The following is a 24606-nucleotide window of genomic DNA, read 5'->3' as shown; positions in this document are numbered from 1 at the left end:
GTGATGAGAGTGTCGCTCTGACTCTTCTGTGTGTGTATTATCAGGTGTTTCTCTGTAAATCTAAAGACACTTTGACCTAACTCTGTACGCAGGGCTGCAGTCTGATGTTTGTCTGGTTAGTCAAACTCGTGGTTCAGGACAGGACGCACACTTCACTGCTGGATAACGCCATTGATTCTACACTGATTGGGATATTTTGAGACCGATTCTGAAGGGTAGGATTTGTTAGTGGAATAGAAAGCCCTCCGTGTTTACGATGAGGTCTCAGAGGTTTCAGCCCGAGGTGTGTGACATGATCAGTTTTTGTCTAAGCGAGGGTGAAGTCGTGTCTCTTTCCCTGAACTCTGGGTCTGTTCTGAAGTGTAAATAATTAGAAGCCCTTCATTATTTAGTATCATGTTTTGAAAGAGCGCGTATGAAGTATGCTGATATGGTTTTATTGATTCAGTCTTGTGAAGCGGGTCAGTTGTTGTGGTTTTCCTCGTGTGTGTGTGTTCTGCGTGTATGTGTGTGTGTGTGTTCTGCGTGTGTGTGTGTGTGTGTTCTGTGTGTGTGTGTGTTCTGCGTGTTCTGTGTGTGTGTGTGTGTGTGTTCTGCGTGTGTGTGTGTGTTCTGCGTGTGTGTGTGTGTGTGTTCTGCGTGTGTGTGTTCTGCGTGTGTGTGTGTGTGTGTTCTGCGTGTGTGTGTTCTGCGTGTGTGTTCTGCGTGTGTGTGTGTGTTCTGCATGTCTGTGTGTGTGTGTTCTGCGTGTGTGTGTGTGTGTGTGTGTGTGTTCTGCGTGTGTGTGTGTGTGTGTGTGTGTGTGTGTTCTGCGTGTGTTCTGCGTGTGTGTGTGTTCTGCGTGTGTGTGTGTGTGTGTGTGTGTGTGTTCTGCGTGTGTGTGTGTGTGTGTGTGTGTGTGTTCTGCGTGTGTGTGTGTTCTGCGTGTGTGTGTGTGTGTGTGTGTGTGTTCTGCGTGTGTGTGTGTGTGTGTGTGTGTGTGTTCTGCGTGTGTTCTGCGTGTGTGTGTGTTCTGCGTGTGTGTGTGTGTGTGTGTGTGTGTGTGTGTGTTCTGCGTGTGTGTGTGTGTGTGTGTGTGTGTTCTGCGTGTGTTCTGCGTGTGTGTGTGTGTGTGTGTGTTCTGCGTGTGTGTGTGTGTTCTGCGTGTGTGTGTGTGTGTTCTGCGTGTGTTCTGCGTGTGTGTGTGTGTGTTCTGCGTGTGTTCTGCGTGTGTGTGTGTGTTCTGCATGTGTGTGTGTGTTCTGCGTGTGTGTGTGTGTGTTCTGCGTGTGTTCTGCGTGTGTGTGTGTGTGTGTTCTGCGTGTGTTCTGCGTGTGTGTGTGTGTTCTGCATGTGTGTGTGTGTTCTGCGTGTGTGTGTGTGTGTGTGTTCTGCAGTACTGAACGAGAGCGAGGACATCTGTGTGAGCGTCTCGGTTCCCTGACAGGAGTCTGTCACTGATGTAGATCTGCCTCACACACACTGCCCCGGAGCCAAGGACATTTATTATCTGAGTGATGCATGTTTTCATCATGTGCTATGTTTCGCTCCAGTACCAGTATCTGAAGGGTTAGACCCTAGACCCTGGTGTTAAACTGAATCTGAAGCAGTCTCCAGAGACTCTGGTGTTCTGTGTCTGGTCTCGTGTTGATGATGTCACACAACCGTTTTGTGTATTCCTTTATTTTGGTGGTGTTCACTCATTTTCTGTTGTGTACTCCTTTATTTTGCCATGAAGGCATTTCTCCATGTGTTTCCATTTATATAGTTATTTCTTCATGGTTCTTGTTCAGATTCCAGTTGTCCCAGAAACTAGTTTTCAGTTGGGTTTGGATGTACTGTTCTTTCTTCTCTTGGAGTGTATTTTTATGTTCTTCGAGCTGTTTTTATTTGAGCTCGATCCGTGTTTAACACTTTACTCCTAAAAACATGGTGAAGATGTTAGTTTTTTCAGATTTATGCAGCGATAACAAGAGCAGTCCTTCTGTAAAAACCTTTATGACGACTAAATCTAACTAGAATCATGATTATCTAGCTAGAGCTTTATGAGACTGACTTTATCCAATCTACAGATTAATATTCTGGTAATGGATGAAAATGATGCAGTCATGAAATAAGAACTCTAATCATATTATGACTCATTTATTGCTGTTGTGGGAATGTTGTGTAATTAAGGCTGGGCAGTAAAAATTAAGTGGCTTGTGTGTGTGTGTGTGTGTGTGTGTGTGTGTGTGAGAGAGAGAGTGTGTGTCAGGGCTCTAGAGTGTGACCTAATTTCTCAAAGGTGCGACTAAAAAAGAGTCCGAGGTTTGTTTCCTTGTGGTTGAACAACAGACATAGAACCCTGCATTTCACCTCGGGCCTATTTTCACATCATAGTTCAGATGCGGGCCGGGCCTCCCGCCTGTTGTACACCTCTCCTTACTTTTATATTTTACACATCCATCAGTTAGTGATGGAAGAAACATGCAACTCTGGTGGAAACGACATGAGAACGTGCTGCTGTGTAAGTAGTAAGGAGATATTTGAATTGTGTACTAATAAACTAGTGTTTTCTGAGTCTGCGTCGCAAGAATTTAGTTGATCCTGACTCTTCATTAGACGCACCTTTAGAGAGAAGAGCATCTACACTGATTATAATGAAACAATTAGTTGTGTTTAGTTCAGTAGTCATTTAAAGCTTTCTATAGATATATTTATCATGTCTGTGAGGCATGAGTGTCGGTTCATGTTTGTACTCCATTAAAGACGAGATGGAAAAAAGCGCGTCGTGTTTGTTTTCTTTATTTTATAAAAGCACAACCTTTTGTAGATATTGTGAGTGCACACAAATAAAAGTAGACCCTTTGCAGTTATGAATGATGTATTACTCTTATGAGCAAAAATGATGGCGTATTGGGCTCTGGTCATGATTGGGCTCTTTGTGTCTGGTCTCTCAGATCTTGAACACAGTCTTGTGTTACTGATGTTTGATCTGTGGTGTATGACCGGGTGCTGGGGTCTGCTCTGGGGCTCTTGCTAGCTCATATTGAACAGTGTAGGGCTGAAGACACAGCTCTGTCTCACGCCACGACTCTGCGGGAGGATATCTGTGTGTTTGTTGCCTGTTTTAACTGCAGATTTGTTATGAGTGTACATGTTTGATGATGTCGTATGTTTTTCCTCTGATGCCACATTGGATTCATTGAAGTAAAAGCCCCTCATGCCAGAGTCAAACGCTTTTCTGAAGTCACCGAAGCATGGAAAGATATTTCTTTTCTTTAGTTTGGTGTCTTTGTCAGTTAGAGTATGTGGTCTGATGTGCGGTAGTTTGGTTGGAAGCTGATTTGACATGTACTCAGGACATTAATCAGTTAGGTAATGAAGAGTCTGCTGTTTAGGATGTTAAGAGTTATAGTCACACACATTCTGCGTTAATTTTTAGGGTTGAATTTGTCTCTGTTTTATGAGGCCTTGCTTCCAGCTGCTTGGGGAATACACCTGCTCTAAGGAGGATATTAAACCGTCTAAGAATGGCCAGTTTGAGTTTGCTCTGTGCATTTAATAATTTCATTCAGAATGCCATCCGTACCACATGCTTTTGGGATTTAGTGTTTGTATATTGTGGCACAGTTCAGCTAGTGTAACGGTATAATCTAGGGTGTTCTGTACTCTTTACTGGTTGACTCTAGAACACATGGTCTATTGTACAGTGAGTTTGATCATGGTTTCTATTGCTGAAGAGGTGAGAGAAGTGGTTTATCCACATATCTCTGTTCTGGATGGGTAGCGCTTCGTACTAAGATTGGTGTAGTGTGTTCCAGTGTTCCTAGAAATGCTCCGATTCTGGAGATTGTTCTGTTACTTTAGCTGATTTTGTATATGTTTGTTCTTAGGATGTTCTTATATTGTTGGAGTTTCTCGTGGTAGAGTTAGCGTGTGTCTGCATGGTCAGCATCTCTGTGTTTCTGATTTGATAAAGGTTTTTGCACTCATTGTCAACCCATTTCTCATGTACATGCCCCGTTTGTGGTTTTTAGGTTAGTTAGTGTTGCACTCATTGAAATATTTGGTTCATCTCTCTTTCGGTATCTCAGTGTTGTGTGAGACAGCGAGTCTTCACACTCGAGTTAAGTCCACGTCAGATACAGGTCTATTGAGATGAAGTGAAAACAGCACAGATCACCGGACAGAGAGTGAAACTCTGAAGCACTCCATCAGAGAGGGAAAATATATCTGTGCTAAACTTATCCTTGGCCTCAAACTCGCTGTGTAGAGGGTTGAGCACTTTAAGCACCAACACGTTTTCAGTGAAATGTGCTTCAAATAAAGAACTTTGTGTTCTACACACGTGTGTGTGTGTGTGTGTGTGTGTGTGTGTGTGTGTGTGTGTGTGTGTGTGTGTGTTTGTGTGTCTGTGTGTTTGTGTGTCTGTGTCTGTGTGTGTGTGTTTGTGTGTCTGTGTGTCTGTGTGTGTGTGTGTGTGTCTGTGTGTGTGTGTGTCTGTGTGTCTGTGTGTGTGTGTGTGTGTGTTTGTGTGTCTGTGTGTGTGTGTGTGTGTGTCTGTGTGTGTGTGTGTGTGTGTGTGGAACAGAGACGTTGCTGAATCAAAGACTCTATTTTCTGTCTTGAATTGTTTCACCCCTTTCAGTTCCTGTGTGTGTGTGTGTGTGTGTGTGTGTGTGTTAGTTTCCGTTCTTCTTCTACCTGTGCAGATGGCAGTTAGTATTCTGCTGAGATTGACGTGAAGTTCACAGACAGCGAGAGCGAGGCCGTCTCTGAATCTATCTCTGCTCTTTGTACAGGAATGATCCTATTACGCTTGATGATGAAACTTCCTACAAACTCACTGGAGATTTTATGACTGCTAGTGTGTGTGTGTGTGTGAGTGTGTGTGTGTGAGTGTGTGTGTGTGTGAGTGTGTGTGTGTGTGTGTGTGTGTGTGTGTGTGTGTATGAGAGTGTGTGTGTTTTTTGAGAAAGTAAAAATGCACAAAGTTTCCTGTGAGGGTTAGGGTTAGGGTTATTACATCTATGGGATGAACACACTTTACACAAAAACAAACGTGTGTGTGTGTGTGTATGTGTGTGTGTGTGTGTGTTCTGGTTTCTCTGGTCAGTGTGTGCTGTGAATCTCACAGAACTGTCAGGAAATGTCAGTGTCAAATAGAAAATGAAAGTGTTACTTGACATTTGAAGAGGTTTGACTCATGTAACGTCTCTATTTTCTTTACGCACGTTATATGTGTGGTGAGTGACCGTGTGTGGAAAATAAAGCCCACTTTAGGTAATTTAGAAACATTTGACCTTTTTTGTCTCGTCTCATTACTGTAATACACTGAGAATCTCATTCAGATTTAGGTCTTTTACATGAAATATTTAGGTCATATTTTTAAGTGTTAAAGAAATCATTGTATTACATTAACAAGAATCATCAATGACACTAAACATCAAGAGACAATCTGGAGTGGAAATAGTCCTGTCATGAAAATAATTCTCAATAGACGTTCTTATGTTATATTAAAGTCAGATTTAAATGGCTGACTTGAATATAACATCTATTTTGGAAATAAAGCTTTTTGCCATTAATGTCTCTTTCATTACTGTAATAATAATAATAAAAAAGAACAATCAAGGCCTATATAAATAAATAAAATATTAGCAAATATTCATGCTGACCTCAGCCTCTGTAATATGAAGAAAGAGATCTAGGACAATCTCATCATTTTATTCTACAGTCTTAAATTTAGGCTGCTTTAAATAATGCCAGAACTCATAGTTGTATCCCAGTGATGACAATCCTCAGTGACCAGTTTGTCACGGATCCTAATGGTCATAAACATGTTCGTTTTCTGTATGTCAGTGATAATTTCATATTAAAACCCGGCTGATGTTCTCCTCTGTTACAGTAGATCTGGTTCCGTATGACTCCATGAATGACCTCTGACCTGTGAAGCCCCGCCCCTCCGGTCCTGTCCAATCACACCAAGCCGAAACGATGGTTTGCTATGACAATGAGAGTGTGAAGTTCTTCTACAACATCAGCATGAAGAACATCAGCGAAACGTGGAGGACTAAAGACTACGTGGTGGTGTCTCTGGGCCTGCTCGTCTCTGTTTTCGTCATCTTCACCAACATCCTGGTCATGCTGGCCATCTTCATGAACCGCAGGTTCCACTACCCCATCTACTACCTGCTGGGGAACCTGGCGGCGGCCGACCTGTTCGCAGGCATCTCCTACATGTACCTGATGTTCCACACGGGCCCCTGGACCATCAAACTCTCCATCAGTCAGTGGTTTATACGGCAGGTGAGATGAAGATGATGAAGAGCTCAGGGTGTGTGTGTGTGATTGCTGGTTAATGAGGAACTTTGGCTTTGGTTGAGAAGCTTGTGCTGCAGCGGGACTCAGACTGAGATTCAGATGAAGTGTTCACGCACAGAAAGAGTCCAGTCAGAACACAGGAACTCTTCTGCTTTCTTACATTTTATTTAATTGTTAAAAATCTATTGATCAAATTATTCAGACACATTGATGTAGGAAGCATTTATTTTTGTTGAATATTCCCTTTAAATGCATTAAGCCACTAAGAAAATACATTATAAACCTTTATTGAGAAGCACTTTATTTGAAAATTAATGTCAAATAAGTTTCGACAAAAAAAAAAAAAATGTTGTATTTTAATCACATTTCATTTCATACAAAAATGCACATTATGGGAGGACATGTTCATATTTTTTAGAATATTACTGTATGAAGTCAGTATGACGCAGGGCGGCTGGTTGATGGACAGGATGTGCCGCACTTCCTGTTTCCTGTAAGGAATTCTGGGAGAAGATCCGTGATTGGGCTTTATCTGATCAAAGCACACACAAACTCAAAACCGTCAGAAAGAAACGTTTGGTTTAACTTTGATGATAGACATGTATCACTATTTATAATAAGATAGTGTGAATAATAAAAACCTTAATGCAACAGTTTGACCAAAAATATTCAAATAAAGTTTTCTGTTATGATTATATTTTAAAAGAATGTTTTAGGTTTTAGCAATTCAGTTGTCTACATATGTGTCTTGAGGACGCGAGTGAATTCATGGAGTCAGTCAGAATGTGCATGTTTTCAGCCGGTTCAGGTGCGTTATGGGAAACAGTCAATCTGTGTCTCCCTGTGTCTGTTGTCATGATGAGGTTCTTGAGGTTCTAGATGGAGAAGAAGAACACTGTGTTACTTTGTGGGAACAGAGCTGATAGTGTGTCCAACTTGTTTTCTTACATTTTCACTTCTTATTTTAACACTAATTCCTTGACATACTTCACATTGAATGGTTTCTCATATAAGTAACTGTTTGTTCTTCATTTATTCTTATTGGTTATTAGGGTTTAATGTTGTCATCTTCAATATTTCTGTGTTGAGTGTGTCACCATGATGGTGTTTTGTATTTGTGTGCTGCTTCTGATGAGTTTTGATTTCTCATGTGACTTTCTCTTTACCACCAGTGTTTTTGGCCGTGTGTTATAGGTCAGGAAATGAAAACATATATTTGTATTTCAGTAGATTGGTATATTGATATTATATCCGTTCATTTAGTATACTTTTTTAAACTGTACATTTCACTTAAATCTGTAAATGTAAAAAAAGTTGCAAGCATGTTTGTTTTTACTGTAAAGTACTGGCAACCACATTTGCCATTATTGTTTAATTATTTAAAAATGTAATATAAAACTTAATATAAAAAATAGCATTTCATATAATAAAGTAGAATTTAAAGCAACATATACTTTTGGCCACATACCTCATGCAAGATTTTTGCACTGGACGGTCGAGTACACAGGGTATCTCAAATTTAAGACTTTTAAGACCTGCACAAATAAAATTAATACCATTTGAGCTGGGTTGAGCAGTGTCTATGAGAACATATTAAACCGTTTTGTAAAATCTTGCACATGAACTGTAAATCATGCTTTTTACAAAGTTTTATCAATGGAAACACATCAGCCTTTAAAACAAGTTAAGAAAATGCATGAGTCAATAGCATCAGTTTGTTAATTTAATTTAATTTAAAAGGGTCATGAACTAGGAAATCAAAAATCCCTTGATCTTTTGAAATAAGAGGTCACTGAATTATAAAAACATCCTGTAAGTTTCAGAACTCAGCACTTTCTAAAAACAGCTTATATAGGTTGTGGAATGTGCCACTTCATGATGTAATTTTGTGGCTAAACAACAGAAGATGATCAACACCTGCTCCTACCTACAGTACTGCCTGTTTAGCCCCGCCTACCGATTCCTCAGCACTGCCTGTTTAGCCCCGCCCACCGATTCCAAAGCACTGCCTGTTTAGCCCCACCCACCGATTCCAAAGCACTGCCTGTTTAGCCCCGCCCACCGATTCCAAAGCACTGCCTGTTTAGCCCCGCCCAACGATTCCAAAGCACTGCCTGTTTAGCCCCACCCACCGATTCCTCAGCACTGCCTGTTTAGCCCCGCCCACCGATTCCAAAGCACTGCCTGTTTAGCCCCGCCCACCGATTCCAAAGCACTGCCTGTTTAGACCCGCCCACCGATTCCTCAGCACTGCCTGTTTAGCCCCGCCCACCGATTCTAAAGCACTGCCTCTTTATGTCTGTCTTCTATTTCCTGCATGTAGTAGGTCAGAGTTGTCAAACTAAATTCCTGCAGAGTTTAGATTCAACCTTATGAAACACACCTGATCCAGCTCTGCTGTAAATGCTGTTCTTCTGTCTCTCAGGGTTTGATCGACACCAGTCTGACGGCGTCGGTCATTAATCTGATGGCCATCGCGCTGGAGCGCCACCAGACCATCTTCACCATGCAGCTGCACAGTAAAATGAGCAACCACCGGGTGGTGCTGCTGATCATCGGCATCTGGCTCATCGCCATACTGTTGGGTTTGGTGCCCTCGATGGGATGGAGCTGCTTGTGCAACACCAGTGTGTGCTCGAACATGGCACCACTCTACAGCCGCAGCTACCTGGTGTTCTGGGCCGTGCTCAACCTGCTGTCCTTCACCGTCATGCTGGCCGTTTACACGCGGATCTTCGTCTACGTGCTCCACAAGAACCACCGCATGAGCCAGCACACCTCGCAGGTCAAGCAGAAGGAGACGGTGCTCAACCTGATGAAGACCGTTGTCATGATCCTGGGTAGGACCGCTCACTTGCCTGTTTCTTAACCAGATGAGATGAGAAGAAGCATTTTGCTGTTTTCCTATCATGTCGTAAATAATGACCATCATTAGGAGTTCACATTACTAACAATAACAATACACACAAAGTTTTAAAAATCGCTCAAAGAGATTCATTATATAGAATCATTATTGTTCTTATAGTTATAGTTACCATTCTAGTTATTGTCATAGTTATTGTTAGCATTATAGTTCTCGTTATAGTTCTTTCTATATTTATCTTAGTTGACGTTATAATTATTGCTATAGTTATTGTTATAGCTAATTATATAATTATTGTATAGTACATATTGCAGTTGTTATACTCAGGGTCATTGTTATTATAGCTAAAGTTATAGTTATTAGTTTTAATTCTTGATACAGTTATTAATATTATATTGTTATAGTTATCATAGATAACGTTATAGTTACTATTTTTAGTTGCTATTGTTAGTCTTGGTTATTGTTATCATTAGTTGTGAATTTTGTAAAAATATTGTTATAGCTATTATTATAATTATTTTTATTGATATAGTTTTGTTACAGTTATTGCTACAGTTATGCTGTAGCTATAGTTTTAGTTATTGCTATAGTTATCGTTACATTATCACTATAGTTATCACTATAGGTATTGTTACAATAATCGCTATAGTTATTATAATTATAGTTCGTTATTGTTACAGATATGATATTTTTTATTTACAGTTATTGTTACAATTCCCGATATAGTTATTGCTATAGTTATCGTTAAAAGATCACTATGGTTATGATTATAGTTCTCCCTATAGGTAATGTTACAGTTATTGCTATAGTTATCGTTTATAATTAGTTAATTTTATTGTTAAAGATATTGTTATATATTGTATACAGATCATTACAATTCTCAATACAGTTATTGCTGTAGGTATCATTACAGTAATGCTATAGTTATAGTAACAGTTATGCTATAGTTTATAATTATATAGTTTAGTATTATAGTAATGTATATTATGGTTTGTTACAGATATTTTTTTATTATTTACAGTAAACGTTTCAATTCTCTGTATCAATTTTGTCATAGTTGTCATTGTAATTATAGGTATTGTTACCTTTATATCGCTGTCGTCATAGTTAACATTATGATTCTTGGTGAAGGACTGAAGTTGAATCTAAGGTCACATTAGTTCAGAAGGCTCCTTCCTGTCTCTGATAATAAAGTTAGTTGTTCTGGGTGTTGTATCGTCTCATTGTGTCTCAGCACTTGATGTTACTCTGATAAATGTACGAACAGTCCCGCAGTGATCCAGAGCAGTGGTCTGAATGTCTGAATGTGTTCGAGTAAACTCCTGTCCTGTGTGTAGAGAATAACATGCAGCAGCTGTGCGCTGAAACACACACACACACAAAGATCAAGGCCTGTCTGGACTCGTCTGACTGGATCTGTGTGTTTGCACCATCTCTGCTTTGCTCTTCTGTCTGTAGAGACCGAGAGACGAGTGCATGTTCTGACAGAGTCACGTCACGCCTGCTCACACGCACACACACACACACACACACACACAGGAATGTCAACACACTTACTCGGACAGCGTTCCTGGAAACTCTTGCTATATGAAGTCTTGGAAATATCCCATAAACACACACACACACGCACAAGACACTTCCTGAACATGCATCTGAGACCCCTAATGTCTAACGGTCACTAATTATCAGCAGAACAATACTGATTTGAATCAACAACAGTTTATTCACCATCAGAACATCCTGACCACATTAAGATTTGGAGTGATAGTGTGGGACAGACAGAAGTAGAGTTTGTGCTTCAGCGTAATGACACGTCTGTATTCAGAGTCACATGATCAGTGTCACTCATTTACTTACATTTGCATCTCCTACAAATAAAAAAGGAGCAGCACCTGCAGGGGTTTACTGCGTCCCATTCACATTATTGGAAAAAAAACGAATTCAACCTAATTTATTTACATTTATACCTTTAGCAGATGCAAAGCGTTTTACAAAAGAGTAACAAAAGCCATTGGTCAAGTGGAAATTCAGAGCTAAATCAGCCAATCAGAGCTCTTGATTTTTATTCTGATTTCCAGCATTACAAGTTCCTGACAAACTGCTCAAAGACTCGTTTTCATGCTTAACTATACCCATGAAGTTTTAATTATCATTCTAGAAGAATTTTAGTTTACTCCAATATTAAAGGCATAGTTCACCCAAGAACTCAGATCAGCCCAAGTCCATGACTCTCTTCTTTCAGAGTTATATTAGAAAGCTTCACCGCTCTGGTGTGTATTAGTTGGTCTGGAGTCCCGTCACTGGTGTTGATGTGTGGATGGAAGGGTTCTGAGGATGTTCTGTGCTCTTCCCGCAGGATGTTTTGTGGTGTGCTGGACACCGGGGCTGGTGCTGCTGCTCCTGGATGGATTGTGTGAATCTTGTGATGTTCTGACCTACGAGAAGTACTTCCTGGTGCTGGCCGAGTGCAACTCCTTCATGAACCCCATCATCTACTCCTACCGGGACAAGGACATGCGCGACACCTTCAAACACATCCTGTGCTTCCCGTGTCTGGGTCCTCAGCAGACGGGCGAGCTCTCGGGTGTGCACTTCAACACCGTCAAGCAGGAGGTATTCCCAGAGAGAGACGGCAGACACCACACCAGCGCCGCTCAGGCGCTCAGTCATGCTAGCAATATACACACACAGAATCATAGCCTAGCTACTAAACGTGTGGCCAAGTATTTGTCTGTGTAATTCTGTAGCAAAGCATTCAACAAGCTTCGCCATTCGTGCAAACTCAACCACTAAAACTACTGTCTATAGAAGCCTTTGTCTGCCAGAAAAGGTAATTGGGACTTTTCCCCGCACAATTCTGAGATATATCAACTTGGAATTCCTGGTTATAAACCATTATTATGGATGTAACGATTAACCGCGAGCCAGTTGATAACGGATTCAAATATGTGACGATTCAAATCGGTTGAGATGCTAAACAATTGTGATTCAGTTAATGGAATGAGTTTATATGAATGTGCATATTAAAGCTCATAAGTGCAGCGCAGTTTACAGAGGTAACCAAGGAAACGCTGTAAGCTCCACCGGCTGCAGTGTTCATGAGTGCTTTGTTTACCACGGTAACCAAGGAAACGCTCTAAGCTCCACCGGCTGCAGTGTTCATGAGTGCTTTGTTTACCGCGGTAACCAAGGGAACGCTCTAAGCTCCACCCGCTGCAGTGTTCATGAGTGCTTTGTTTACCGCGGTAACCAAGGGAACGCTCTAAGCTCCACCCGCTGCAGTGTTCATGAGTGCTTTGTTTACCGCGGTAACCAAGGGAACGCTCTAAGCTCCACCCACTGCAGTGTTCATGAGTGCTTTGTTTACTGCGGTAACCAAGGAAACACTCTAAGCTCCACCTGCTGGCAGAGAATGAGGCCTCGTTTACACTAGTGCATTTTAGTTTTAGAAACGCATAACTTGGTACGGTTAAGCCTATCGTTTACACTACTCCGGCATTTTCCACCCTTGAAAATGGAGACTTTTGAAAAACGATGGCGTGGCTGCCCACATTCGTTCTGTGTATCCTTGACGACCGTGTAAACAATAACATCATGCACATCGTTGTCAAGCACATAGACGCGTCTGCGATCTGAATAATAAGGAATCTACCTATTCATATTTATATCTATATCTATCTGCATGAATGGTCATGTGACAAGCGTTTTAGGTTGTGAAGTGTAAACGGAGATCGTTTCTGAAACGCCAGTGTAGACCAGGATCGTTTTCATTCTGAAACACACTTCTGTAAACAACACTTCCTGAACATGCATAGAGACCGCTAGTGTCTGACTATCAGCAGAGCAATACTGATTTGAATCAACAACAGTTTATTCACCATCAGAACATCCTGACCACATTAAGATTTGGAGTGATAGTGTGGGACAGACAGAAGTAGAGTTTGTGCTTCAGACAAAGTCGAAGAGATGAAGAGATTTCTTTTATTTGTGTTATTTCTTTTATTCTGGGCTTGTTTTCAATTTTCAATTTAGTTTTGTTATTTACATTTACATTATATGACTTACAAATGAGGACAATAGAAGCAACCCAAACCAGCAAAAGAGTAATGATATACAAGTGCTATATTAGTATATTATTATAGTGTTATGTTTCAATTTCACAAAGAAACATGCACCATTTTGTCCAAGCAATAATAAAAGGACACATTTAATTTATAATTTGTCTTGAATCTCATTTAGTTAAATCGTGAATCAAATCGTGAGTTGAGTGAATCATTACATCCCTAACGATTACACTTTTATTTTTTATTCCGTGTCAGAAACAAAACAGAATTGTATGATTTAAACTGCATTCCGAGGAAAACATTTGACTTGTGAGATATAAACTCAGATTTCCAAGGGAAAAAGAATTAAGGAAGTTGTGAGATGTAAACTTAGATTTCTGAGAAGTAAAAACTGAGATATGAAGTTAGGAGTCTAAATATACATGTAGAATTACAAAAAAACATCAGAATTTTGAGATGTAAACTCAGAACTACCAATTTCACGATAAAAAGTCAGAATTACCTTTTATGTGTGCATGCGTGTGTATACTGTATATATGTGTGTGTGTGTGTGTGTGTGTGTGCGCGTGTGTGTGCATGTGTGTGTGTATATGTGTGTTTGTGCTTGTATATATGTATGTGTATATATATATATATATATATGTGTGTATGTATTCATTCCAAGTTTCCATTAACTGCACACTGAAGAGCTAGCTAACACAAGCTAGTCTACTTGGCTAGAAGTTTTCTGAGTTTTCTAGAAGTTTTCTGACTTGGCTGTGTAGACAGGATTATAGTTGTGTGTGGATCTAATTAAGGCTCTCCTGTCTGTGGAGTTAAGAGCACAGCAGCTGTATGATGTAATGAGCAGCCGATCAGTGCTCATGTTAACTCAGGCACTTGTTTGTGTGTCTAATAACTGCTCTTCTCTTGTGTGTTGTGCAGCGGAGACGGCGTGTGCTGCAGGACTCGTGGCTCGTATGTAGATGAGCTTCATTCATTCAGACTCTATATCTATATCACTCTGTTTTTAGCGTCTCAGGCTGATTTTCTCTGAGACAGGTGCTGGTCTGGTTCTACACGCGTGGCATGTGCTGCACAGCTGCTGCTGTCACCGACGGATGTTTTTCACCATGGGTTTCTCTTCTTTGTTCTCTTCAGTTCCTGTGTGTGTGTGTGTGTGTGTGTGACGCACATGTTTGTGAATGCTCCTCTAACGGCTGTGTAATGATGCAGTCCTGTTTCTGCCTGACAGATGTGCAGCGTTCACTGCTGTGCACCAACCTCGTAAACATTAGGTCTGTGGTTGAAGTGTGTCACGCGAACATCCGCTCTCTCTCTCTCTCTCTCTCTCTCTCTCTCTCTCTCTCTCTCTCTCTCTCTCTCTCTCTCTCTCTCTCTCTCTCTCACACACACACACACACACACACACACACACACACACACACACACACACACACACACACACACACACACACACTGAGGTCCTCTGGTGGTGTTCTGGTGTAACTGCATCACTCGTGTGCTCTGTACTAACTCACCAGCACATGGCTCTATTTACGGGCTCCTGCAGTAACATCTAACACGTCCCTGGGTCTATTTAAGCTTCGATCACTTCTAATTGTAATTCTAATGTAAGAGTTTTATCCCTGTGAATCGTACCGAAGCCTCTCATCATCAATATTTCTTATTTATTGGCATGAAGTTTCTGGCAGAATAACAAACAGCAACAGGAGTCCAACATTCTCGAAAAAATATATATGCAGAGGGGACGGCTGCCATAACAAAAGAAAAACATCACTGCAGGCTTCAACCCGGCTGCATTTATGATTTAGGCATTTCAAAAATCTCCAAGATTATTTTAAATAATGATTCAATCCATTTCAAACAACTGTTCAAAAAATGAAACTTTAAATGGACTTGAGAACAGGCCATGTGTGTGTTTTTTTTTTTATTGAACGTAACCCACACTTAGTCTAGGCGGCACTAGGCAGGCATGAAACGCGCTAAAAGGCTAGGGACATTACAAATTTATTGTACAGGAAAACAAGTCGATCAACATTTTCGGGGTCCAGAGCAGAGCGTTTTTTATTCACTATATGTCCAGCTGTTGAGAAGACGCGCTCCGACCGCACTGATGTCCCAGGGACACTCGGCTACAGCTGCGCAAGGTGGGGTTATTACTGACAATTTTCCACCACAAAAGCCGGTCGCTCTCAGCTTGCAATGGTCCTTTTCATAACTCAGAATCTCCAGTAACTAGATGCGCGAATGAGGCGAATTCGCGTCTACCGCGCCGCGAGACCTCAATATGCGCGTATTGAAATTATTCGCGCCAGACGCTCTATTCACGTTTGGTGTGAACGCAGCATAAGAGGTCGCTTTCGACGTCACTGGGTCTTATAGGCGCGTAAAATTGCTGGTATTTTCTGTCTAGTTTTCGCAAGGCATACTGCACTTCGCGAGTTCACACTTACATATAATTAGCTGAAGTATTATAATGCGGGGAAGGGGCTCCGAGCTCGGGAATGGCCCGAACCTAGAGTACCCCCCCCCCCCCCCCCCCGTATATAAAAGTGTAAAATGAACTCTAGTGGAGGAGATGGGGTGGAGGGGGGATGCTGATAAACCATCAGTGGAGACAGGTAGGCTAATTCAGCTGTATTTATACCCTAAGGTTGATTATCTTAAGTGGTTCCACCTGTGCTAATTAGGCTAAGTATCTGACGTGCTTCTCCCGAACCTTGTTATGAAACTACATTTCACGAGTTCACTCTTACATATAATTAGCTGAAGTATTATAATGCATATTTGGCGTGCTGTCCAGGGAAGGGGCTCCGAGCTCGGGAATGGCCCGAACCTAGAGTACCCCCCAAAAAAGCTAAAGCGCAGAGGACAGCTGCCGAACTAAAGATCCCCCCAAATGAGTGCCGCGTTTGGCGGGCTGGCATCTCGAGAAAGGGTCTGAATGTTTGGCCAGTGGGCCCGTGATGGCGGCTCACTGTACCTGGACTGACAGGCCCTGCTGGCCTGCAACGGGGAGCAATTGTAATTTGGAGCGACCGATCAGGCGAGTTTGTGCCTTTCTCCGCTGTGAGAACAATGCTCGCTGGACAGAAAGAGAAAACAGGAAAGAGGAAAATGAGAGATTGACCGGGAGATTTTCCTCATACTGCATCCGCTGTGAGACCCAATGCTCGCTGGACGAAAGAGAAAACAAAAGTGCTCTACCGGGAAGTTCTCGTTACGTCCGCTGTGAAACCAAATGCTCTTTGGACAAAAAGAGAAAACAGGAAAGAGGAAAATGAGAGCTTGACCGGGAGATTTTCTCATACTGCGTCCGCTGTGAGACCCAATGCTCGCTGGACGGTAGAGAAAAGGTAAGTGCTCTACTGGGAAGTTATCGCTGCATCCGCTGTGAGACCAAATGCTCGCTGGACAGAAAGAGAAAACGGGAAAGAGGGAAATGAGAGCTTGACCGGGGGAATTTCTCACACTGCGTCCGCTGTGAGACCCAATGCTCGCTGGACGAAAGAGAAAACAAAAGTGCTCTACCGGGAAGTTCTCGCTACGTCCGCTGTGAGACCAAATGCTCGTTGAACAAAAAGAGAAAACAGGAAAGAGGAAAATGAGAGCTTGACCGGGAGATTTTCTCATACTGCGTTCGCTGTGAGACCCAATGCTCGCTGGACGGTAGAGAAAAGGTAAGTGCTCTACCGGGAAGTTATCGCTGCGTCCGCTGTGAGACCAAATGCTCGCTGGACAGAAAGAGAAAACGGGAAAGAGGGAAATGAGAGCTTGACCGGGGGAATTTCTCACACTGCGTCCGCTGTGAGACCCAATGCTCACCGGACGAAAGAGAAAACGAAAGTGCTCTACCGGGAAATTCTTGATAAGCCCGCTGTGAGACCAAATGCTCATTGGACAGAAAGGGAAAACAGGAAAGAGGAAAATGAGAGCTTGACCGGGAGATTTTCTCATACTGCGTCTGCTGTGAGACCCAATGCTCGCTGAACGGTAGAGAAAAGGTAAGTGCTCTACCGGGAAGTTATCGCTGCGTCCGCTGTGAGACCAAATGCTCGCTGGACAGAAAGAGAAAACGGGAAAGAGGGAAATGAGAGCTTGACCGGGAGATTTTCTCACACTGCGTCTGCTGTGAGACCCAATGCTCGCTGGACGGAAGAGAAAAAGTAAGTGCTTTACCGGGAAAGTTCTCACTGCGTCCGCTGTGAGACCAAATGCTCGCTGGACAGAAAGAGAAAACAGGAAAGAGGAAAATGAGAGCTTGACCGGGAGATTTTCTCACACTGCGTCCACTGTGAGACCCAATGCTCGCTGGACGAAAGAGAAAATGTAAGTGCTCTACCGGGAAAGTTCTCGCTGCGTCCGCTGTGAGACCAAATGCTCTATGGACAGAAAGAGAAAACAGGAAAGAGAGAAAATGAGAGCTTGACCGGGAGATTTTCTCACACTGCGTCCGCTGTGAGACCCAATGCTTGCTGGATGAAAGAGAAAACGTAAGTGCTCTACCAGGAAAGTTCTCGCTGCATCCGCTGTGAGACCAAATGCTCACTGTACAGAAAGAGAAAACAGGAAAGAGGAAAATGAGAGCTTGACTGGGAGATTTTCTCACACTGCGTCCGCTGTGAGACCCTATGCTCACTGGACAGAAGAGAAAACGTAAGAGCTCTACCGGGAAAGTTCTCGCTGCGAAACCAAATGCAGGTTTTTTTTTATATATGCTCCTGCGGGAGTAGACGCTGCTGTGGCAGTGGGGAGATACAGAAAAGGCTCCTGCGGGAGCAGACACTGCTGTGGCAGTGGGGAGATACGGAAAAGGCCCCCTGCGGGAGCAGACACTGCTCCGGCAGTGAGGAGGTATAGTAAAGGCTCCTGCGGGAGAAGACACTGCTGCGGCAGTGGGGAGGTACAGGAAAGGCTCCTGCGGGAGCGGACACTGCTGCGGCAGTGAGGAGGTACAGGAAAGGCTCCTGCGGGAGCAGACACTGCTGCGGCCGTGAGGAGGTACAGGAAAAGCTCCTGTGGGAGAAGACACTGCTGCGGCAGTGGGGAGATACGGGAAAGGCCAGTATCTCCTCGGTATCTCGGTATCAGTATCTCCTGCTCCTACGGGAGCAGACACTGCTGTGGCAGTGAGGAGATACGGGAAAGGCTCCTGCGGGAGCAGACACTGCTGCGGGAGTGGGGAGATACGGGAAAGGCTTCTGCGGGAGAAGACACTGTTGCGGCAGTGGGGAGATACAGGAAAGGCTCCTGCGGGAGCAGGCACTGCTGCGGCAGTGAGGAGATACGGGAAAGGCTCCTGCGGGAGCAGACACTGCTGCGGCAGTGAGGAGGTATAGTAAAGGCTCCTGTGGGAGAAGACACTGCTGCGGCAGTGGGGAGATACGGGAAAGGCTCCTACGGGAGCAGACACTGCTGCGGCAGTGAGGAGATACGGGAAAGGCTCCTGCGGGAGCAGACACTGCTGCGGGAGTGGGGAGATACGGGAAAGGCTTCTGCGGGAGAAGACACTGTTGCGGCAGTGGGGAGATACAGGAAAGGCTCCTGCGGGAGCAGGCACTGCTGCGGCAGTGAGGAGATACGGGAAAGGCTCCTGCGGGAGCAGACACTGCTGCGGCAGTGAGGAGGTATAGTAAAGGCTCCTGTGGGAGAAGACACTGCTGCGGCAGTGGGGAGATACGGGAAAGGCTCCTGCGGGAGCAGACACTGCTGCAGCAGTGGGGAGATACTGGAAAGGCTCCTGCGGGAGCAGACACTGCTGCGGCAGTGGGGAGATACTGGAAAGGCTCCTGCGGGAGCAGACACTGCTGCGGCAGTGGGGAGATACGGGAAAGGCTCCTGCGGGAGCAGACACTGCTGCGGCAGTGAGGAGATACGGGAAAGGCTCCTGCGGGAGCAGAAACTGCTGCGGCAGTGAGGAGGTATAGTAAAGGCTCCTGCGGGAGAAGACACTGCTGCGACAGTGGGGAGGTACAGGAAAGGCTCCTGCGGGAGCGGACACTGCTGCGGCAGTGAGGAGGTACAGGAAAGGCTCCTGCGGGAGCAGACACTGCTGCGGCCGTGAGGAGGTACAGGAAAAGCTCCTGTGGGAGAAGACACTGCTGCGGCAGTGGGGAGATACGGGAAAGGCTCCTACGGGAGCAGACACTGCTGTGGCAGTGAGGAGATACGGGAAAGGCTCCTGCGGGAGCAGACACTGCTGCGGGAGTGGGGAGATACGGGAAAGGCTTCTGCGGGAGAAGACACTGTTGCGGCAGTGGGGAGATACAGGAAAGGCTCCTGCGGGAGCAGGCACTGCTGCGGCAGTGAGGAGATACGGGAAAGGCTCCTGCGGGAGCAGACACTGCTGCGGCAGTGAGGAGGTATAGTAAAGGCTCCTGTGGGAGAAGACACTGCTGCGGCAGTGGGGAGATACGGGAAAGGCTCCTACGGGAGCAGACACTGCTGCGGCAGTGAGGAGATACGGGAAAGGCTCCTGCGGGAGCAGACACTGCTGCGGGAGTGGGGAGATACGGGAAAGGCTTCTGCGGGAGAAGACACTGTTGCGGCAGTGGGGAGATACAGGAAAGGCTCCTGCGGGAGCAGGCACTGCTGCGGCAGTGAGGAGATACGGGAAAGGCTCCTGCGGGAGCAGACACTGCTGCGGCAGTGAGGAGGTATAGTAAAGGCTCCTGTGGGAGAAGACACTGCTGCGGCAGTGGGGAGATACGGGAAAGGCTCCTGCGGGAGCAGACACTGCTGCAGCAGTGGGGAGATACTGGAAAGGCTCCTGCGGGAGCAGACACTGCTGCGGCAGTGGGGAGATACTGGAAAGGCTCCTGCGGGAGCAGACACTGCTGCGGCAGTGGGGAGATACGGGAAAGGCTCCTGCGGGAGCAGACACTGCTGCGGCAGTGAGGAGATACGGGAAAGGCTCCTGCGGGAGCAGAAACTGCTGCGGCAGTGAGGAGGTATAGTAAAGGCTCCTGCGGGAGAAGACACTGCTGCGCCAGTGGGGAGATACGGGAAAGGCTCCTGCGGGAGCAGACACTGCTGCAGCAGTGAGGAGGTATAGTAAAGGCTCCTGCGGGAGCAGACACTGCTGCGGCAGTGGGGAGATACGGGAAAGGCTCCTGCGGGAGCAGACACTGCTGCGGCAGAGGGAGATACGGGAAAGGCTCCTGCGGGAGCAGACACTGCTGCGGCAGTGGGGAGATACGGGAAAGGCTCCTGCGGGAGCAGACACAGCTGCGGCAGTGAGGAGATACGGGAAAGGCTCCTGCGGGAGCAGACACTGCTGCAGCAGTGAGGAGGTATAGTAAAGGCTCCTGCGGGAGAAGACACTGCTGCGCCAGTGGGGAGATACGGGAAAGGCTCCTGCGGGAGCAGACACTGCTGCGGCAGTGAGGAGGTATAGTAAAGGCTCCTGCGGGAGCAGACACTGCTGCGGCAGTGGGGAGATACGGGAAAGGCTCCTGCGGGAGCAGACACTGCTGCGGCAGAGGGAGATACGGGAAAGGCTCCTGCGGGAGCAGACACTGCTGCGGCAAAGGGAGATACGGGAAAGGCTCCTGCGGGAGCAGACACTGTTGCGGCAGTGGGGAGATACGGGAAAGGCTCCTGCGGGAGCAGACACTGCTGCGGCAGTGAGGAGATACGGGAAAGGCTCCTGCGGGAGCAGACACTGCTGCGGCAGTGAGGAGGTATAGTAAAGGCTCCTGCGGGAGAAGACACTGCTGCGCCAGTGGGGAGATACGGGAAAGGCTCCTGCGGGAGCAGACACTGCTGCGGCAGTGAGGAGGTATAGTAAAGGCTCCTGCGGGAGCAGACACTGCTGCGGCAGTGGGGAGATACGGGAAAGGCTCCTGCGGGAGCAGACACTGCTGCGGCAGAGGGAGATACGGGAAAGGCTCCTGCGGGAGCAGACACTGCTGCGGCAGTGGGGAGATACGGGAAAGGCTCCTGCGGGAGCAGACACTGCTGCGGCAGTGAGGAGATACGGGAAAGGCTCCTGTGGGAGCAGACACTGCTGCGGCAGTGAGGAGGTATAGTAAAGGTTCCTGCGGGAGAAGACACTGCTGCGCCAGTGGTGAGATACGGGAAAGGCTCCTGCGGGAGCAGACACTGCTGCGGCAGTGAGGAGATACTGGAAAGGCTCCTGCGGGAGCAGACACTGCTGCGGCAGTGAGGAGATATGGAAAAGGCTCCTGCGGGAGCAGACACTGCTGCGGCAGTGAGGAGATACGGAAAAGGCTCCTGTGGGAGCAGACACTGCTGCGGCAGTGGGGAGATATGGGAAAGGCTCCTGCGGGAGCAGACACTGCTGTGGCAGGGAGGAGGTATAGTAAAGGCTCCTGCGGGAGCAGACACTGCTGGGCCAGGGGGGGAGATACGGGAAAGGCTCCTGCGGGAGCAGACACTGCTGTGGCAGTGAGGAGATACGGGAAAGGCTCCTGCGGGAGCAGACACTGCTGCGGCAGTGAGGAGATACGGAAAAGGCTCCTGCGGGAGCAGACACTGCTGCGGCAGTGAGGAGATATGGGAAAGGCTCCTGCGGGAGCAGACACTGCTGTGGCAGGGAGGAGGTATAGTAAAGGCTCCTGCGGGAGCAGACACTGCTGGGCCAGTGGGGAGATACGGGAAAGGCTCCTGCGGGAGCAGACACTGCTGCGGCAGTGAGGAGATACGGAAAAGGCTCCTGCGGGAGCAGACACTGCTGCGGCAGTGAGGAGATACGGAAAAGGCTCCTGCGGGAGCAGACACTGCTGCGGCAGTGGGGAGATACGGGAAAGGCTCCTGTGGGAGCAGACACTGCTGTGGCAGGGAGGAGGTATAGTAAAGGCTCCTGCGGGAGCAGACACTGCTGTGGCAGTGAGGAGGTATAGTAAAGGCTCCTGCGGGAGCAGACACTGCTGCGGCAGTGGGGAGATACGGGAAAGGCTCCTGCGGGAGCAGACACTGCTGCGGCAGTGAGGAGGTACAGGAAAGGCTACTTGCTTCGGCTGCTGTAGATGTTGGCTGCGGGAAGAGTAAAAAGGGTTAGTAACATTTGATGGGGCAAGCTAAAAATGAATGGGTAGCCTACTGTGTTACCAGCTTAGCAATTGGTTGCCTGATTTGACAATTCCTCAAGCCTTGTCCACATTATTATGTTCCTGTTGGAAAAGCATCTTTCCTCTCATTTGGCCTCCGGGCTCTTAGATGGTCTCCAGAGCGGATATGTTTGGAAGGCTGTTTTCACGTTGTAGTATGGACTGTGGAAACAGAGGCTTTTGGAAACGATGAAGCATGTTTGGTCTCGTAAGACATTGTACCGAAAGACATGATTATAGCAGTAACGTACCAGTCACCCCCCATTTTTGGCATGGAGACAGAAATGACATACCCAAAATAAAAAAATTTCTGCTCATGATTCTTTCTGACTAGATACATGATCAACATTTGTCCACGAGTTGACACTTCGACGTTTACCGTTCAGGAATAGGAATCATTTTCCTGACATAATTTACTAAATAACTGTCACTGAAATGATGTTTTATCGAAATATTGGTCAAATATCAAAGCCAAAGTCTTTAGACTTTCAATTGATGCACGGTTTATCCAGATCAAGTAAGAGAGTGATGTTTAACGTGCTGTGGAAGTGAAACGATAATAAACTGGGGCCTTTGGCGATGCTTGCAAGCAAATGGGTTAATAGCAGTTATGTGCTATTCGCTTCCAAGTGGTTTCTAAAGATATTTATTTGCCTGTTTTTCGTATTACGGTCCTGAAAAGGCGACAGTTATTTTACTCACACTTGCTATCCTGCGTCAAAAAACACGAGGGCAGATGCGTTTTAGATGAATTTTGAGTGATCATGCCAGTGAATGGAGAAATAGGTCCCCAAATTTTTTGGTCCTGCCAGAAAACTTGCATGGAAATAAAATTTAAAATTAAATTAAGCATTTAGCTGACGGTTTTATCCAGCGACTTACGGTGCATTCAGGCATTTTTTTTTAATTTTAATTTTTTATTTATTTTCTGAGAGGATTCTTAGAATCTTTATGAATACGGGCCCTGGACTCTGAGGAACACACACAAACACGCACACACGCACACAAACACGCACACACACATACTCACACACACACACACACACACACACACACACAAACACGCACACAAACACGCACACACACATACTCACACACACACACACTCACACTCTCACTCTCTCTCTGATACACTCACACACACACACACACACACACACACACACACACTGAGGTCCTCTGGTGGTGTTCTGGTGTAACTGCATCACTCGTGTGCTCTGTACTAACTCACCAGCACGTGGCTCTATTCACGGTCTCCTGCAGTAACATCTAACACATCCCTGGGTCTATTAAAGCTCCGATCTGTTCTAATGTAAGAGTTTTATCCCTGTGAATCGTACCGAAGCCTCTCATCATCTCATGATTTCAGTGTCTTACTGAAGAACTGGTTCTGCTGAGATAGATTCAGATGATGAGGATGATTGTGTGGTTTAATCACCTCCTGCGGTTGATGAATGCACACACAGATATCTGTTTCTGATCGTGATTTATAGACGCTCTGATTATAACCTGATCAGGGGCTGAACGTGTCCATGTGTCGTCTGGACAGCTGATTGTTTTCACTCCATCCACTGATCAATCAACACTGATGATGGTGTCTCATTCTCATCCACTGACTCTGTGCTCTGCTGTCTCTCACACACAGACGCTCCTCTCTCTCGGCCGGTTTAACTCTGTGTGTGTGTGTGTGTGTGTGTGTGTGTGTGTCTCAGGCTCGTAAGACTCGTGAAGCAGACAGAGAGCAGGCGAACAGAGGACAGCTGGTACTGAAGGAGACGGAGAACATGCTGGACTCCAGCGAGAGCTGAGGAACATCTGTGATACTCTGACTGTGAATGAGTTCGTTGTACATATGGTTTTATTTAATTCCTGTCCTCCTGTTGAAGTTGACACATGGTTTTTATGTTGTACTTGAAAGCAGGTGACTGGCATCTGAGTGAACAGACATTAATCGTGTTTGCAGTCATCTGTACAAATACTGATTACTATACTCTTCTCCAGAAACTAACACGTTTCTTTATTTAAAAACATTAGAATCAAATGGAATGATGAATGAAATAAATCAATGTTGTGTAGTTTTTACGGCATTCCTCAGTTGAATAAAGCCTTTTCTGAGTAACTTGTTTTCTTCTTTGGTTGAGATTTATTGTTTCTGTCATGTTTTATTTCGTTTTTCTGGCCTCCTCTGAGTGAAGACAAACCACATGTGCATCATTTCTGATCAGATCTGAGCTTCAGATGATTTTGTGACTCGGACACGATAGCAAGAGATTATTCTGATCAAAAGACAAAGTCATCACGACAGAAGTTGAAACAGACAAAC

At 45.4% G+C, this 24606-nt stretch overlaps 1 protein-coding gene across 4 annotated transcripts in view; it reads left to right on the top strand.

Annotated features, from left to right (window-relative positions):
- Positions 1-24210, top strand: part of LOC132142918 (lysophosphatidic acid receptor 2-like) — a 26031-nt gene extending 1821 nt beyond the window's left edge. For 2 of the 4 annotated variants that reach the window (XM_059553121.1, XM_059553123.1), the window contains exons 2-6: positions 5867-6267; positions 8708-9122; positions 11502-11758; positions 14134-14166; positions 23996-24210. In XM_059553121.1, the coding sequence (XP_059409104.1) occupies positions 5956-6267; positions 8708-9122; positions 11502-11758; positions 14134-14166; positions 23996-24091 (1113 nt within the window). In that variant the 5' untranslated portion in view covers positions 5867-5955 and the 3' untranslated portion in view covers positions 24092-24210. The remainder of the gene's footprint in view (positions 1-5866; positions 6268-8707; positions 9123-11501; positions 11759-14133; positions 14167-23995) is intronic. The other 2 variants (XM_059553122.1, XM_059553124.1) reach the window with 2 other exon arrangements.
- Positions 24211-24606: the final 396 nt, after the last annotated feature.

This window comes from Carassius carassius, chromosome 6, assembly GCF_963082965.1.
Source record: "Carassius carassius chromosome 6, fCarCar2.1, whole genome shotgun sequence".
Classification (NCBI taxonomy): Eukaryota; Metazoa; Chordata; class Actinopteri; order Cypriniformes; family Cyprinidae; genus Carassius; species Carassius carassius.
This window is presented reverse-complemented; position numbering and strand designations above follow the sequence as displayed.